Source organism: Cladophialophora bantiana (assembly GCF_000835475.1).
Source record: "Cladophialophora bantiana CBS 173.52 unplaced genomic scaffold supercont1.12, whole genome shotgun sequence".
Lineage (NCBI taxonomy): Eukaryota > Fungi > Ascomycota > Eurotiomycetes > Chaetothyriales > Herpotrichiellaceae > Cladophialophora > Cladophialophora bantiana.
The window spans coordinates 1,171,545-1,186,859 of NW_015971586.1; the positions used below are offsets into that span (position 1 = coordinate 1,171,545).

The 15,315-nt window shown below is 52.5% G+C and overlaps 5 protein-coding genes across 5 annotated transcripts; 4 read left to right on the forward strand and 1 right to left on the reverse strand.

Moving 5' to 3' along the window:
• Nucleotides 1-1,311: 1,311 nt before the first annotated feature.
• On the forward strand, nucleotides 1,312-2,235 carry Z519_08339 (phosphoadenosine phosphosulfate reductase; the record flags this gene model as incomplete). Its single annotated transcript, XM_016766067.1, has 1 exon — nucleotides 1,312-2,235. One exon carries the CDS (start codon nucleotides 1,312-1,314, stop codon nucleotides 2,233-2,235), a length of 924 nt encoding a protein of 307 aa, XP_016618112.1.
• A 1,219-nt stretch (nucleotides 2,236-3,454) lies between these two features.
• On the forward strand, nucleotides 3,455-5,176 carry Z519_08340 (sulfate adenylyltransferase; the record flags this gene model as incomplete). The annotated part of the gene is made up of 1 exon (XM_016766068.1): nucleotides 3,455-5,176. The coding sequence occupies one exon, from the start codon at nucleotides 3,455-3,457 to the stop codon at nucleotides 5,174-5,176; it is 1,722 nt and encodes a 573-aa protein (XP_016618113.1).
• A 407-nt stretch (nucleotides 5,177-5,583) lies between these two features.
• Nucleotides 5,584-7,214, forward strand: Z519_08341 (uncharacterized protein; the record flags this gene model as incomplete). The annotated part of the gene is made up of 4 exons (XM_016766069.1): nucleotides 5,584-5,670; nucleotides 5,721-5,777; nucleotides 5,834-6,070; nucleotides 6,126-7,214. 4 exons carry the CDS (start codon nucleotides 5,584-5,586, stop codon nucleotides 7,212-7,214), a joined length of 1,470 nt encoding a protein of 489 aa, XP_016618114.1.
• A 683-nt stretch (nucleotides 7,215-7,897) lies between these two features.
• Nucleotides 7,898-9,484, forward strand: Z519_08342 (uncharacterized protein; the record flags this gene model as incomplete). The annotated part of the gene is made up of 2 exons (XM_016766070.1): nucleotides 7,898-8,271; nucleotides 8,788-9,484. The coding sequence occupies 2 exons, from the start codon at nucleotides 7,898-7,900 to the stop codon at nucleotides 9,482-9,484; spliced, it is 1,071 nt and encodes a 356-aa protein (XP_016618115.1).
• Nucleotides 9,485-9,720: 236 nt separating this feature from the next.
• Nucleotides 9,721-10,323, reverse strand: Z519_08343 (uncharacterized protein; the record flags this gene model as incomplete). Its single annotated transcript, XM_016766071.1, has 2 exons — nucleotides 9,721-10,147; nucleotides 10,214-10,323. 2 exons carry the CDS (start codon nucleotides 10,321-10,323, stop codon nucleotides 9,721-9,723), a joined length of 537 nt encoding a protein of 178 aa, XP_016618116.1.
• Nucleotides 10,324-15,315: the final 4,992 nt, after the last annotated feature.

Genomic DNA, 15,315 nt, shown 5'->3' on the forward strand with positions numbered 1-15,315 from the left:
GCTTGTAAACATCTAAAGGTGGTTGTGCGAAGAACTTGAAGCTTAGATGGCACTCACTGTCGACAAGCCGCACAGGGTCAATGTTGGAGAGCAACCGGGCTGGTCAGGAGGAAATGATCGGCGGGATGCAAGACGACGTCATACCATGTCGAGATCAATGCAGGAACGACTCAGTGAGAGTGAGATCAGCGTTGAGAGGAAAAGGGAGAGAGATTGGTGAATATTTTCAGTGGGCAGGTGGCCGAGTCCCCTGCGATCAAGTTTGACTGGTAAATTAAAACTCACGCATGCCCTCATCTGGAAAGCTTACCTGCAGCGCACCCTCAAGGATGGTACGTACAAAAATGACCCCACTGGTTCGAGCGGAGGGCAGAACTCGGGAGGCATTACAGCGAAGTTGGCAGAAAAGGGAGAAATCGCAGCCAAGGGGCAGCAAGACGGAGTCACGGCCGAGCATCTCGCCCAGATGACATCATGGTCCAACTGCGCTCACGTGGCATGCACAACACGTGAGTCTTGGCGAGTTTGTCTACTCGCACAGAAAAAATCTCATCGGGGCTCGGCAAAACCCCGCTCCGGCTCTCGCTGAACATGCAGTCCCAAAATGATCTCAACCTTACTTATACTCCGGCTGTCGTCAACCTGCCACCACCTTGCGACATCTAGATCTTCCTCTCCGCAATTTGCTGTACGCTCTTCTTCTCGTGTTCTTGTTTCCTTGGCTCAATGAGGTGCTGCAGGGGAGCTGTCACGTAAGTTGCAACCTCAGGCAGGACTGATTGAACGCTGCACTCCGATTGCGCAGCCGTGTCCGCCGGTTAAGAAACTGGGGCCCAGCTGTGGCCGGAGACCCTATCCTGTACCATCTACGCAGGTAATCCAGATTTTCTCCGATACCCGATATCCTACGGCTCTCGGAGTGAGAAGGCCAGCAAATGACACAAGACACTCATCGTTGAAAATAGTCGGCATCCAATGAAGACGAGGAAGGCTCTTTGCCTCCTCGATCACGCCATCGACCAAGGGATGAGGCAGTTGAGCGAGATGGGGGACCCCTTCACAGATTTTGCAATTTTGGCTGCGGATGGCGAGGCTCTCGACTCCTAGTTCGCTCCACTGCTGAATTGCGTGCTCAACGATGATATCGCAGGCAGTTGATTTGTAAAAACGGTGAGTTTCCAGCACTTTCATCATCCCCTATGTTGCCGTCAGCGGTATCTCTTTTCAATGGGTTTCCTCTCACGTTTCTCGTCCTCGCTTGCCCAAGTCTCTTCATATCTGTTAAACCCCTTTGCCCCAAGCGAGCTCGACATGGCATCAGGAGCAGAGACCCCGTGTGGGAGTGGCCGCAGTAGCCCCTCATTGGGGGGTGCCGACTCTGGCTATTCCTCTGGCAATAATAGTGAAAGTGAACTGTCTGAGGTGTACTTCACCAAGCGACACCTTCGATTTCTCAACCGCCAGCTTCAGTCCCTCGAGCCTCAGGAGATCCTCAGATGGGCCATCACCACCCTTCCCAACTTGTACCAGACCACTGCCTTCGGTCTGACAGGTCTCGTTCAGCTGGATATGCTATCCAAGCTCAAGATCCCTCGGCCTCAGATGGTCGATCTCATCTTCCTTGACACCCTCCATCACTTTCCCGAAACGTTGGAGTTGGTGGACAGGGTGCGAGAAAGATATCCTCTTGTCAACCTCCACGTCTTCAAGCCAGCTGGCGTCGAGACCGCAGAAGAGTTCAAGGACAAATATGGCGACAAACTATGGGAGACCGATGACAACAGATATGACTATCTTGTCAAGGTGGAGCCTGCACAACGAGCTTACCGTGAGCTGCAAGCATATGCTGTTCTCACCGGCCGTAGAAGGAGCCAAGGTGGAGAGAGAGGATCGCTCGATATCATCGAGGTCGACGAGGCCGGTTTGCTCAAGATCAACCCCATGGCCAATTGGAGCTTCGACCAGATTCAACAGTACGTCAAGGATAATGACGTGCCATACAACGCCTTGTTGGACCGAGGCTATAAGAGTGTCGGTGACTGGCACTCAACCCAACCTGTCGCGGCAGGTGAGGACGAACGTGCTGGTCGATGGAAGGGACAACAGAAAACTGAGTGTGGCATTCACAATCCTCGGTCAAAGTATGCACAGTACCTGATGGAACAAGAGAAGAAGAGAGAACGTGAAGCTCTAGAACAAGCTCTCCAGAAGGTCAGTCTCGAAGAGCGGTCATGAGGCAAGATGAGAAGCGGGCTCGTATTTGAGCAGCATAGCGTCGGCGTTCGGGATTTCGGCGTTTGGGCATGGCTTGATGCATTTTCCCTCGAGGGTTTCCCACAGTAGAGGCATGAGCGACGCGACACGAGCATTTGCATGCAGTATCGGAGGAGGAAGACGATAGATTGGTGATGGGTAATCGATGGACGATGGACGAAAAAACAATGGTGGCCGCCTCACGCCTCACGGACGTTTAAAAGCGGGCAAGGGAGCTTCTTGGCGCCAGCGGGCTTACCGAGTCTTTGTTATCTGGACCGAAGGTGAGGGAGACGAGTCGCTAGGCCCCCTTTGGGCCATTGGGGCGGCCGGTCTGCGTGCCCCTTGCCATAGATTTATCAATCACAGTTGCAGATTATCTGACCGCCCATTCTTCCTTCGCTGCCTCGCATTTCAATAATGGTTTCTTGCGTGACCTGCTGCTCTTCTGTTGCCCGAATTCGACAGTGGTGTGCACCGTGCATCGGGGAACCGCTCCTTGTCTACAGGGTACTGTCTTCTCCTCGTTGCTGAAGCCCAACTCTCTGCGAAAACTCTGTCGCCCACTGAGTATCACATTGACTCTCGACCGTGTTTTTTTAGGCCAGCCTCTGTCGCGTTATCTGTCCTCCATCTCCTTGTTGAGCATGGCAACGGAGATCGGCAGGCTTAGCGAGACCCAAAAGGAGTGGTTGGCCTCACCGTTTCCACAAGGCAATCCCTTTGGCCCCCTCCTTTTCCAGAATGGCTCATGCTTTCGAACACCAGACGGACACCACTGCCAGGCACCGGAACTCGGTGCAAACATAGACCAGGCTGGATTCTGTAAGACTATTGGTGACGATCCTGGGGGATCCCTTTAGGGGTTGCAGTGGGCGGGCCAAGGCAGGGGGGTAGGTAAGCCATACATCATGCAGCCAGTGCCGGAGTCGTAAAAATTTGTGTGCGGGCGCGCCCGTGGCGGGGATTGCAACAAACGAGAATAGAGTAGGTTCTTACTATTTGGCCTTGGCCGCTTGAGCTGAACGAGGTTATAATAATACTTATACTAGGACATCTCCCTTTTCGACGACCCCGTTGTTTTTGTTCTGTCCTTTTTGTTGCTGTTGCCCTCCTGTCAGCATTGTCCAACCCAACGCCGCCTGCCGACTGACCCAATTTTCGACATCTTTCTAGGCAAGGCCCCTCCTACATAGACACCATGGCCAACCCACCCCACGGCGGAGTCCTCAAGGACCTCCTTGCTCGAGACGCCCCTCGTCATGCCGAGCTTGAAGTTGAGGCGGAGAAACTGCCTGCGGTCGTCCTCACCGAGCGGCAGTTGTGTGATTTGGAGCTCATTATGAATGGCGGCTTCTCACCGCTCGAAGGGTTCATGAACGAGAAGGATTACAACGGTGTCGTTGAGAACCTGAGACTCGCAAGTGGAGCGCTCTTCAGCATGCCCATCTGCTTGGATGTCGGGGCCCAGATCATTGAGCGTCTGAAGATCAAGCCAGGCTCACGGATCACTCTTCGAGACTTCCGAGACGATCGCAACCTGGCTATCCTCACTGTGGACGACGTGTACAAGCCAGACAAGAAAAAGGAGGCCCAGGAAGTCTTTGGGGGAGACCCGGAGCACCCAGCCATCAAGTACTTGATGCAGGCGACCAAAGAATTCTACATTGGCGGCAAAATTGAGGCTGTGAACAAGCTCAATCACTACGACTACGTTGCTCTCCGATACACGCCCTCGGAACTCAGAGTGCACTTCGAGAAGCTCGGCTGGACTCGCGTGGTGGCTTTCCAGACTCGAAACCCCATGCACAGAGCGCATCGTGAGTTGACCGTGCGCGCCGCCCGTGCTCGTCAGGCCAATGTGCTCATCCACCCTGTCGTGGGTCTGACGAAACCTGGTGACATCGACCACTTCACTCGTGTCCGTGTCTATGAAGCGCTTATGCCCAGATACCCTAACGGCATGGCCGTTCTTGGTTTGTTGGGACTTGCAATGAGAATGGGAGGGCCTCGCGAGGCCATCTGGCACGCCATCATCCGAAAGAACCACGGCGCTACCCACTTCATCATTGGCAGGGATCACGCAGGTCCTGGCAAAAACAGCTCCGGGAAGGATTTCTATGGTCCCTATGACGCCCAGCACGCCGTTGAGAAATACCGAGCCGAGTTGGGCATCGAGGTCGTAGAATTTCAGATGATGACCTATCTTCCAGATACAGACGAATACCGGCCAAAGGATCAGGTCCCCGAAGGTGTCAAGACCTTGGACATCTCTGGCACCGAGTTGCGCAGACGTCTGAGAGTTGGTGCACCCATCCCAGAATGGTTCTCCTATCCTGAAGTCGTCAAGGTGCTGAGAGAGTCGAATCCTCCTCGCGCGAAGCAAGGCTTCACCGTTTTCCTAACTGGCTATCAAAACTCCGGCAAAGACGCCATCGCACGAGCCCTGCAAGTCACCTTCAACGAACAAGGCGGTCGCCCTGTCACCCTACTTCTAGGTGAAACTGTCCGTCACGAGTTGTCCTCCGAACTTGGGTTCACCAAAGAGGATCGCGACACTAATATTGCGCGTATCGCCTTTGTTGCCGCAGAGTTAACCAAAGCTGGTGCTGCTGTGATTGCTGCACCAATAGCACCATTCGAAGAGGCCCGCCAGGAGGCTCGAGAGACCATTCAGCGATATGGTAGCTTCTTCTTGGTTCATGTTGCAACCAGCCTGGAGTACTGCGAGAAGACTGATAAGCGTGGAGTCTATGCGCGAGCTAGGAGGAATTCAATCCGGAACTTTACAGGTATTAACGATCCGTATGAGAAGCCTGAGGATGCGGACTTGACCGTGGACTGTGAGAAGCAGTCGGTGAGGAGTATCGTCCACGAAATTGTCTTGATGTTGGAGAGCCAGGGCTTCTTGGGCAATGTGTAAACGCAGTTACGAGCATCGGTAAGGGTTGGTACAATGAGGTGAGGAGGGGCTTTCCGAGGATCATATAGGGAAGAAATCGTAGCCCCCTTACATAGACGTTTGATACACTAGAACCATTTTGGTTAAATGCATCCCCTCTGCAGCTACATAGTTACAAATTTCTGCGAAGAGCTCCGCGGCTCGTAAGCGCAAGGCTGCGAGGCGAGTTCCCCAGTAGGCGCCAAGGACGCGTCAAGGCTCAGAGCGCAGTTGAGCTCATGTCCAACCTGCGGACCGAACTGCTCAGAAAAACTAACCACCAACCTCTGACCTCAACCTCCTCGACTTCTTCAACTTTCATCCCTGTCTTCCTCCCATCTGAATCACCATTCGCTGGAATCGTCGATTCGCGTTCTTATCCCGCCACAATGTCGGAAGGCACACTTTTCAAGCCGGAGAAGGACTATACAAAGGAGGCGGACAAGGTCCTCCCCGAAGCAGAAGCATTAGCCAAAGTAGGGCCACTGACCGCTCTGAAGGAGAATCCGGGCTGACTTGTTCACAGAAAGATATCCACAAAGCTATTGACAAAATTCTCTTGCTGGAGAAACAAGCAAGACAAGTACATGATTGTATCCGGAGATCCTGGATTCTGTCCTCGCTAACCATGGGCTCCAGTCCTCAGACCTTGCCACAACCTCACGATGTCTAGTTACCATTGTAACGCTATGCAAAGAGGCCGGAGATTGGAGCCTGTTGAACGAGCAAGTCCTGCTTCTGTCAAAGAAACATGGCCAACTGAAACAGGCCATCACAAACATGGTGCAAGTTGTCATGGGATTTCTTGATGACACACCGAACCTTGACACCAAACTCAGTGTCATCGAGGCACTTCGGACTGTGACCGAGGGCAAGGTGCGCGAGCTCAATCAATTGTACGGGTCTGCAATTCGACTGACAAGGGGACTAGATCTTTGTGGAGGTCGAACGCGCCAGGATCACCCGAATACTCTCCAACATCAAGAAAGAGCAAGGCGACATCAAGTCAGCATGCGACATTCTTTGTGAACTCCAAGTCGAGACGTTCGGGTCGATGACGAGAAGAGAAAAGACAGAGTTCATCCTAGAACAGGTGGCGCTGTGTATACAGAACGGTGACTGGACGCAGGCAGCTATCCTAAGCAGAAAAATCAGCACGCGGTATTTTGCCCGAAAGCCGAAGAAAACACCCGAACAGATAGAAAAGGAGAAGAAGGAGAAAGCGGAAAAGGAAAAGAAGAAGCCTGAAGAGGAAGTTGAGACGGAGCAAGAAGACGATGTAACGGATCTCAAGCTGCGATATTACGAACAGCAAATCACCCTGGCAAAACACGAAGACAAATACTTGGAAGTCTGTAAACACTACCGACAAGTCTTGGATACCGAGTCAGTGGAGAACAACCCTGAGCAGCTTCGTGCCGTTCTTCAGAGAGTCATCTACTTTGTCTTGCTGGCGCCTTATGATAACGAACAATCCGATCTCCTCCACCGCATCTACCAGGACAGTCGTAATTCGGAAGTTCCGAAAGACGCAGCACTGCTGAAACAATTCACAATCCCGGAACTGATGCGCTGGCCCATGGTTGAGCAACAATACGGTGACCACCTCTGCGCGACAGACATCTTCTCCAAGACTGCGGACGCGAGCGATCCGCAGGCCCATACCCGCTACGAAGCGCTGAGGCATCGAGTGATCGAGCACAACGTCCGAGTAATTGCAAAGTACTACACCCGTATTACTTTCCCGCGCCTAACCGAAATGCTGGATCTCTCGGACGAAGAGACCGAGAAGTACATATCGGACCTCGTCACAAAGAAGACGGTCTACGCTCGCATTGACAGGCCCGCAAGGGTGGTGAGCTTCGAAGTCAAACGGGGACCGGACGAGGTATTGGATGAATGGGGCAACAGTATGAAAGGCCTCTTGCAGCTTTTGGAGAGAGTAGGGCATTTGATGCAGAGGGAGGAGATGATGGCGAGGATCCAACCAAAGGAGGAAGTCAAAAGAGCCAAGGCCTAGTTCACCGAGGAATTCTAATGAGATACCGGCTGGTTGGGGATGGAGTGGATTGTATCAGTACCTTGGTGTTCCGGGGCAGAATGGCAAAAATAGACTGGAGTGGCTTAAGCTGTGTTACATACACATACAATGCTGCCTCTTCAAGTTATTTTGGACGAGGTTCGGAGATCGGTGCATAGCTCAGCGTCCGCCTGGTTCGTGTAATACATGGCCCTGGACAACCTCGAGTGACTTGTCTATCGCTCTAGATCGAGTCGGAGCACTCGAGGAGGTGAGCCAAAAAGATTGAGCTTGCCGACGTATGACTCGCCCTGGGTCTGAATTCGCAACGGTCCTGATAGAGTATCAATAAAATGGACGTCCAAGTGTCTTCACTAACTACTGGCCGTCAAAGGTCCAAGTATTTCTTCACTAACGTCGAAGCTCACCCCCTCATGGTAGTATTGGCAGACAAGGCCCATGGCGAACTTTTTGTCAGGTGTCAATATTTGGGGCTGGCGTAAAACCATGCCAACCTTCCCCCGTGCCTGGCATTCCACCATGACACCAAATATATCACGTTGAGGCAGTGAGATTCCTTGAAAATCAAGTGTCGGCACGAAATCTTGGTTGGCACCTTGATAAAGAGGGTCCTATACACCCGCATCTTACAACCCCTCAGCATCCGTAGCACGAAAAGTCCAATGTCATCTCCTCCTCTCTCCCTTCTCCCCCCTTCCGCAATCTCCCCTTCAGCATTTCACCAAGCGCTCAATCTGTACCCCTCGCTGGTCGAGAAGGTATACAGATCCAAGCTCAAAAACGATCCCAAAAAAGTCGCCGACGCGTTGGAGCGCGATCTCTGGAGGTTTGAGGAGTTGCCCGCTGCTGTTGCTGCGGCTACTGCCGCCGATGCTGCCTCGGGCTCTCCTGGAGTCGAACGAGCTCAGGTCGCTGTGCAGGCCTCAAAGAAGGAGAAGAGCAAGACAAAGAGGAGTCTTCCGGAGGCGCCAGACGGCAGTAGTGGTGGGGGTGGATTGACCAAGGATGCTGTTGAGAGGCTGGTACAATGGAAGATGTAAGTTCTCTCTCTCCCCCTTTCTTCCATCTGAATTCGACGCTGCTGTTCTGTATATGCGACGGTAATGATGGAGCTGTTATTGAGCGGGCCTGATCAATACGGGGACGATCCGTTATATTAATATCGACTGCTTTTTGGCCGTATCTGCTTGTATCCTTCCTGCTTCCTGGCCCGTTTGCCTTGTCACAGCCGAGAGGGGACTCGGAAGCGGTTGCGCTTCCACGCCACACCTGGAGTCTGCATTTGTCATGGGCACGCTACATTTGTTTCTGCTGGAGAAGGCTCAAGACAGTGGTGGTGACCATGATGATTTACATGGCCTCGAAAAAGCACGAAACTATATTCCACGTTCTTCCCGTGTCTGGTTCACTTGCATACGTCCATTCCTGGCACGCATCCATCCCCTTTCCCGCAACAGGTATCTCGTCATTTTTCGTGGCCCTCGGAGGCAGTTATTCAGTATCTCTTCGTTTAGCCTGGTAAGCCAGCGCCCTGACTTGCTCTCTCTCTCAGAACCCACGGCCACTCTCGGCCCTTTCTCCCAGCCATGGTGCGGAAGAACGACGCCTCGGCAATCCAAACCCAGACGTCTCTCGCTTTCGCCAAACTCTGTCCTCCTTCACCGTCAACGTCAAAGTCAACGCCAACGTCGGCTTCCACGCCTCGTCCTCGTCCATCCGCCACCACCGTAGCCGAAGCCCTGGACGCGGTCTGCAAATTGACTGGCATCGGACCGGCCACAGGGACACTGATCCTCAACGTCTTCGACCCGGTCCACGTTCCCTTTTTTCAGGACGAAATGTTCCTGTGGTTCTTCCCCCACGTCGGCAATAAGCTCAAGTACACGCTCAAGGAATACCTGCGGCTGCTCGAGGCGGCGGCACCGGTCCTGGAGAAGTTGAACGTCCGGGCCGTCGAGCTGGAACAGGTTGCTTATGTCCTGGGACACGTGGACGTGTTGGACGCGGCGGAGCGCCAAGCACTAACGGACGTGTTCAAGGAGCGCGAGGGCGATACTGGTACGAGTCAGGACAGCAATCGCGGTCCGGACCGAGCAGCGGAGGATGGTGCTGATGCGAAGGACACCACGACCAGTACTCCACGGCGAGAGCCAGCACTAGCTGATAAAGGAAGGAAACGGGTATCGAGGGAAGACGACAAGGGAGGGGAAACCCGCGCTCCAAAACGACAATCACAGCGCAAGAAGTGAGGAGAATTAAAACAAAGAGTTTTCCCCTTTTCAGATCGTGCTGGAGATTATATTGGGTGATTAACTATTGTTTTTGCCATGCCGCTCCAGAGGACGAATCCATGTGGGCTGGAAGACGGCCCATATCCCTTTTGTCCCTTGTCCAAAACGCAATGCTGCAAGAACGGATCGATCAAACAGAGAATACACAGCAAGCATTATCAAGTATTGGCCAGCATTTTCCCCTTGGGAGTGTTTTACAAGATGAGACCCAATCCGGCAATGGCAATGGCGACGAGGCCACGAGCCATATCCAAGCTCGGTGCACCGTTGTCAGACGAGGAACTGTCAGTCGCGCTGGCACTGGCGGATGTTTCGCTGCCGGAGCCCACTGAGAAGCCGGTCTGGCTTGCGGAGTCTGAGGTGGTTGAGGCGGGCGCGCTCAAGGAGTCGCTGGAGGTTGCAGAGGCGGTCGAAAGAGGAGTGCTGGTAGTGGATGGGTAGGCGGACGCGGCGGCACAGTATTGCTCGCGCTGCTGTTGGACGGCCGTGACGCCGGGGTCGCTCGGGCAGTTGTTGTAGCAAGTCAGCAGGTTCTGGTACTGCGTGCACAGGCAGCCGTAGTCGGTGCTCTGGCACGAGTTGACCTGCCCTTGGATGGTTGCAAGGCAGGCATCGAGGATACTATCGTTCCCCTGTTAGCATGGATCATTCGTTCATAGGTCGACAGCCCCATTTGATGGTACTCACTTCTGGGCCGCACAGCTTGAGGTCGAGGTAGTCGTGGCCGCTGTGGAAGTGGCAGTCTGAGCAGCTGCCAGGGAGGCAATGGATGCCAACAGAAGAGTAGTCAATTGCATGTTGTTGTCGAGAAGCGAAGGTATTTAACGAGAGACTCGAACTGGAATGGGGCCAATGAGTGTATCGAATGTATGGATCAACAGAACAACACGCAATGACAGATTATTACCACTGTATATAGACCGTAAGAAGCAACCTGGAGGAAAGAATTAAGTAGGACGGGGAAGGAGAAAAAATAAATAGAGAACCACACCAACGCCGACAAGCAGCCACCCTTGACCACCGTGGAGAGACTTGGAACAGTTTGGTTGACAGGGTGGATATGCATAGTCGGTAGTGCCGTGTACCTAGTGTACCTAAGTAGGTATGGCTGAATCGAGCACCACTTTCGAAGAGCGCGAGCCGGAGGATTGGTCCAGTCGGATGGATTTCAGGAGTCCGGAGGTTGTGGGGGAGACAAGCACTGACCCTCGATCATCTCGTTAACTGGAGCCTTGGGTCTCCCTTTTGGAGCAAAGTCTCGCCTGTGGTCAGCGCGGCATTGGACGCCACCGGACTGAGACATGCCTGCATTTCTGGTGACCTCCTCCCCTTCTAGTGGGACGGACCAGTCAACAACGTGATGAAAGTGTGGACGTTTTGGTGCTTGACCATGGAGTGGCTTTCCGCTATCGGACAGCCAGTCCAACCAACCATTTCAGAGAAGAGAGGCAAGAAAAGCTCATGCATGTCAAAATATCAACCACATGCAACAAAGAGGGAAGAAAAGACACGTACATAAAAAGCGGAGAAGCGTCAAGAGACATGGTCGAAATTAGCATCGGCGCTAAAGCTTGGCCAAGACCCGCTAGCGTCAGAGACGGAAAATTGATTTGCTCTCGCAAGAGTTTAGCTGCGAGCCACTTTGCCAGTCATCACGTAACCCTTAAAACCCCCTTTTCCCCTTCATCATCCAAGATTGCTTCATTGACATGCCTCCCCCGTCCTTTGTCACTTTGCTAGCCTTTCTGGAGGACGGGATGGATCATTTGCATTCCCCAGACCTCGATAAATCTCCCGGTTCACAAGGCTACTCCGTACGAGGCACAGAGCACGGCGGAATGAGTGCCACTTCGGAACGTTGAATGTTAGGAGAAAGCAATCATCGGCCTTCGTCTATTCCCCTGCAAGGAAAGGTGCTCGGTAGACAGAATTTGATCATGAGCTTCCGATGGCCTGGAGAAGCCGTCGGGCCTGAAAGGTAATCACTCCATACTACGGTACATAGCCACCAGGGGTTTGTGCTCGGTCCTATTACATATTAGGTACGAGCCCTGTTGTGATAACCCGCTCTCGATTTCGCCCCCAACTCCGCAAGCATCTGCCATCGTTCACGAGGGTGTTGAGAATGGCAATTAACGGGGTAAGACCCACGCTGACCGAGAGCAGGACCACAGGTGGATGCTCGCTCATGTTGCACACACGTCATGAAAGATCTCGCCTGCCATGTGAGGGAGTCGGACACTGTCTCTGCGTTCTTTTGGTCGTGGACAATGTTGGATACACGCTGAGGAAGTGACCCACGCCAGCGGCATCTTCTCTCACCTGAGTTCTCTCTTCTCACTCCCCGCTGATACGGGAGTATTCTAGCGAATGCTTGTTGTCGAGAGGGTACTGTGTCGCTTGGCTATGTCTGGCTTTGCACCTCAACCTAGATTAAGCCGTATTGAACCAGACAGAACCTTGGGTAAAGGGGAAGAGGGGGCCAAAGGCTCCCCATCCACAGATTTAGAGAGAAGGACGTCAGTGGACCGACTCTCGCACCTTCCGGTCGATCGTGAATTTTCTCCAGCCATTTAGCTCTCGAAGCATCACGAAATGGGCGATCTGTCCGTATGCCGCAGACCGGGCGTTGAGGATGGCTGGTATCTACATCACCAAGCACTCCCTTCATGACCCCAAAAAGGTATTTGCCGGCGTCTTATCCATTTCTTAGCGGGGACATTGAGAGCATCAAAAGATAGAAGATGAGAGACAAGCGATACGAAGTAATCGCCTTTCGACAGTGCGAGGAATTTTCTGTTCAATACTAGCCGGGCTTTTGTCGGTCCGGTGGGGTGAAACTTACCGTGGACCTAGCTGAAACCTCTGAAAATGATAGATAGATAGATTGCTATCTAGAAAGAAAGAAGAGATGCATCCGCCTGTCCTGTATGGGCTCGGATGCCTGTACAAAGGTAATGGCCTTCATTATCACTGCCTCTGTACATGGCAGCGGGGACTGCCTCTATGGGCATTGGCAGGTTATAGTGAAGGTTTCAACTACTCTGGTTACTCACAAAATCGACAGGAATACACTCATTCCCATCTTCTTCCGGTCTGAATTCTCCTCGCCTGCTCGTGGCATCGACGCGAGAGAGGTGGAGCGAGAGCCTCCGAGTCGTTGATGCTGGCAGCGTTGGCGCGAAACGCCGAAGCAAGGTCTTGCTGCCGATGGCGCTCTCGTTGATTGGTGAATCCAAAGTCAGCGTGATTATTCGTGGGAGAGCTTTGGGAGACGAGACTGGCTCATGACAGTTCGACCTTGAATTGGACACTACTATTGTAACGGAACACTTCTGGGTTTGGCATGCACGTGCACCAACGGACAGGGGCCTGTCTGGCAGGTCGGAAATCGAGAATGCCTTTCTGGTCGACGCTGGCAAGACAACACCACCATCAAGACCGCCCACAGAGAGGCAGCGGTTAGGGCAACGAGCGCCTAGCACGGCCGGCGGCGTTGAGGAGTGGCAAAGGACAAAAGGAATGCTCGGGAATGGGCAGACGGTATCCAAAAACCATAGAATACTCTGTTCAAACTGCAAAGAATGACACATGGCTAGCACTGTGAGCTGTTAAGCACTCTGACAGCAATGGCATACCCGCACAGCCATTCTGTGACTGTTGTAACTGTTGTCGTGCCCCTCTTGTTGATGCTTGAATGCTCAACAGCCCCATTCCGCCTTAATGCCTCTCGTCCACAACCAAAATTGATGTTGGTCCTTTTTGTCCTGACATGTGACCAGCTAGATCGCCTCCCTGCCACCACCCTGCCACCCCCCTGCCACCCACAACACAGCCACTTCGCCTTGTTACACTATGGCGAGAACGATTACCGTGTCGGTATAGAAAGACCGACGCGCTCTTCATCTGTCGTTGCTCCCAGAGAGGTACTATTGGAGATGACGATCTTACATCGGTCTTGGCTGAGGGCCATGTTGTATGTGATGATGTCGTTGTCCTTGCATAGAGTCTCAATCCAAGGGGTGTATGTACTGTAGAGGGCCCAGGTAGAAACAGTGTACCCAGGAGCGCATGCCAAATGTGGGATGACGATTGTGCAGTGTGCTTTTGGCGCTGGAACGAAGAACAGTCTCGTGGACATTCTGTGTGGTGCATCCTTCAATCCGGCATTTCCATATCACGATACTCTGTTTAACATTTCTTGAAACACCCAACACCAAATATTCCGTATCACCCCAGTAACGCGCATTGACGCGAGACACTGATTGAGTGGAATGCTTACCAAGGTCAGGACTCCGGATGGCGCAGCCGAATTTCTGACGGCGACGAGGGCCAACAATGTCCAACGTACCCAGCAGATGAGCTTTCCAATCTCCATGTCCAATAAATTCAACGCCACGACTCAACTCTCGATGCTGCTTTCCTTTCTCGTTTCTTCATTGTGACTGCGTCCGGAGCTTTACAGCTTTTCTTGGTGCATGGCGAGAAAAGAATTTTTCATAAGACAAGAAAGAAAGAAAGAGAGAAAGAAAGAAACTTCAGCTTCCGGGACCGCCGCAATTCCGACTGCTGAATACCCGTACATCCTGTACTGGTAGTCTCGCTCGCAATACTAGCCGGATAAACCACGGACAAACCGTGGTAGTTTCTGTCTCCTTCTCAAAGCGGTATAATGTTTGTCGGATGATCCAGCTTCGGTCACCAATCGGATCGCGGCCTTGCTATGGCCACAAACCTGGTTCTTTTTGGGCAGACCATACTGTAGACGTCCAATTTGGGACGCACGCTTGCTGCTTTATGGAAACCAAGTCGGTTCGGCTTTCCGCCCGTCAGGAAAAAACTGGAGGTCGTTGTGAAAAGAAGAGTCTCTCGACAGAAATAAACACCACAAAATGTTTATGCCCATTAGACGTTTCTTTTACGCTGTTGAGGTTGCGAGCGAATGGCCCGATACAGTCCTAAGGCCTCTTTGAATTCCTCATGGAGATTAATACTCTGTCGGTCATCTTGATGGGCGAACAACAATGGAAAAGATTGATTGAGTCTAGGCGGAGCGCTGGTGCCAGAAACTGGGCTCGCTAGGCTCGACTGCCATATCAAAACGGGCATGCAGGAGGCCAAAAATTAATAGGACCCAATGGACACACACCTTCTATGCTAGTACAGACTCAGGGTTCTGCTCACAATTCTCGAGGCGTGCCTAAGACCGCTCAGTCGTGGCTCAGGTCAAATGGCGGGACAGTCAGGCCTGAAAACGGGAAATGAACTAGGAGAGGTAAGTGTTGGCCAGAGTATTAGAGGTTCTAAGGCACAGCCTTGTTGGGATGTGGAGTGGCGGAACGACTCATCCTTCAGGAATTGTAACCAACAGCCTGCAAATCAGATGTCGCTTTAGGTAAGCACGAAGAATCTAAAACTATCTACAATAGCGTCATCCTGGAACTCGACTGTGCAATACCTCGAGCTTCGTTTCTCCAAGAGAGGGGGATTTCCCCACTAGAGCCTTTTCAATCGACGAGATGCTCCCAAAAGATGCCTTGCAGGTCCTTGTAGGAGTGATTACGTAGATAGATTTGTATATATAGCCGTGGAGAGGTCAAAATTGTAACGTTACTCGCTCGCGCTTGGATTGGATCACCCACCTTGACCTGAGCTTGCCTCTCTTCTCCTGGGGTTATGGGACTCGGGGTAGAACCTGTAGGGCCAAGCCCAGATCTTCGGACGTCGATGCTCCATGTGAGAGTAGGTCGATATTTCGAAGGGTATTGTACGAGCCTCAATAATGCTCT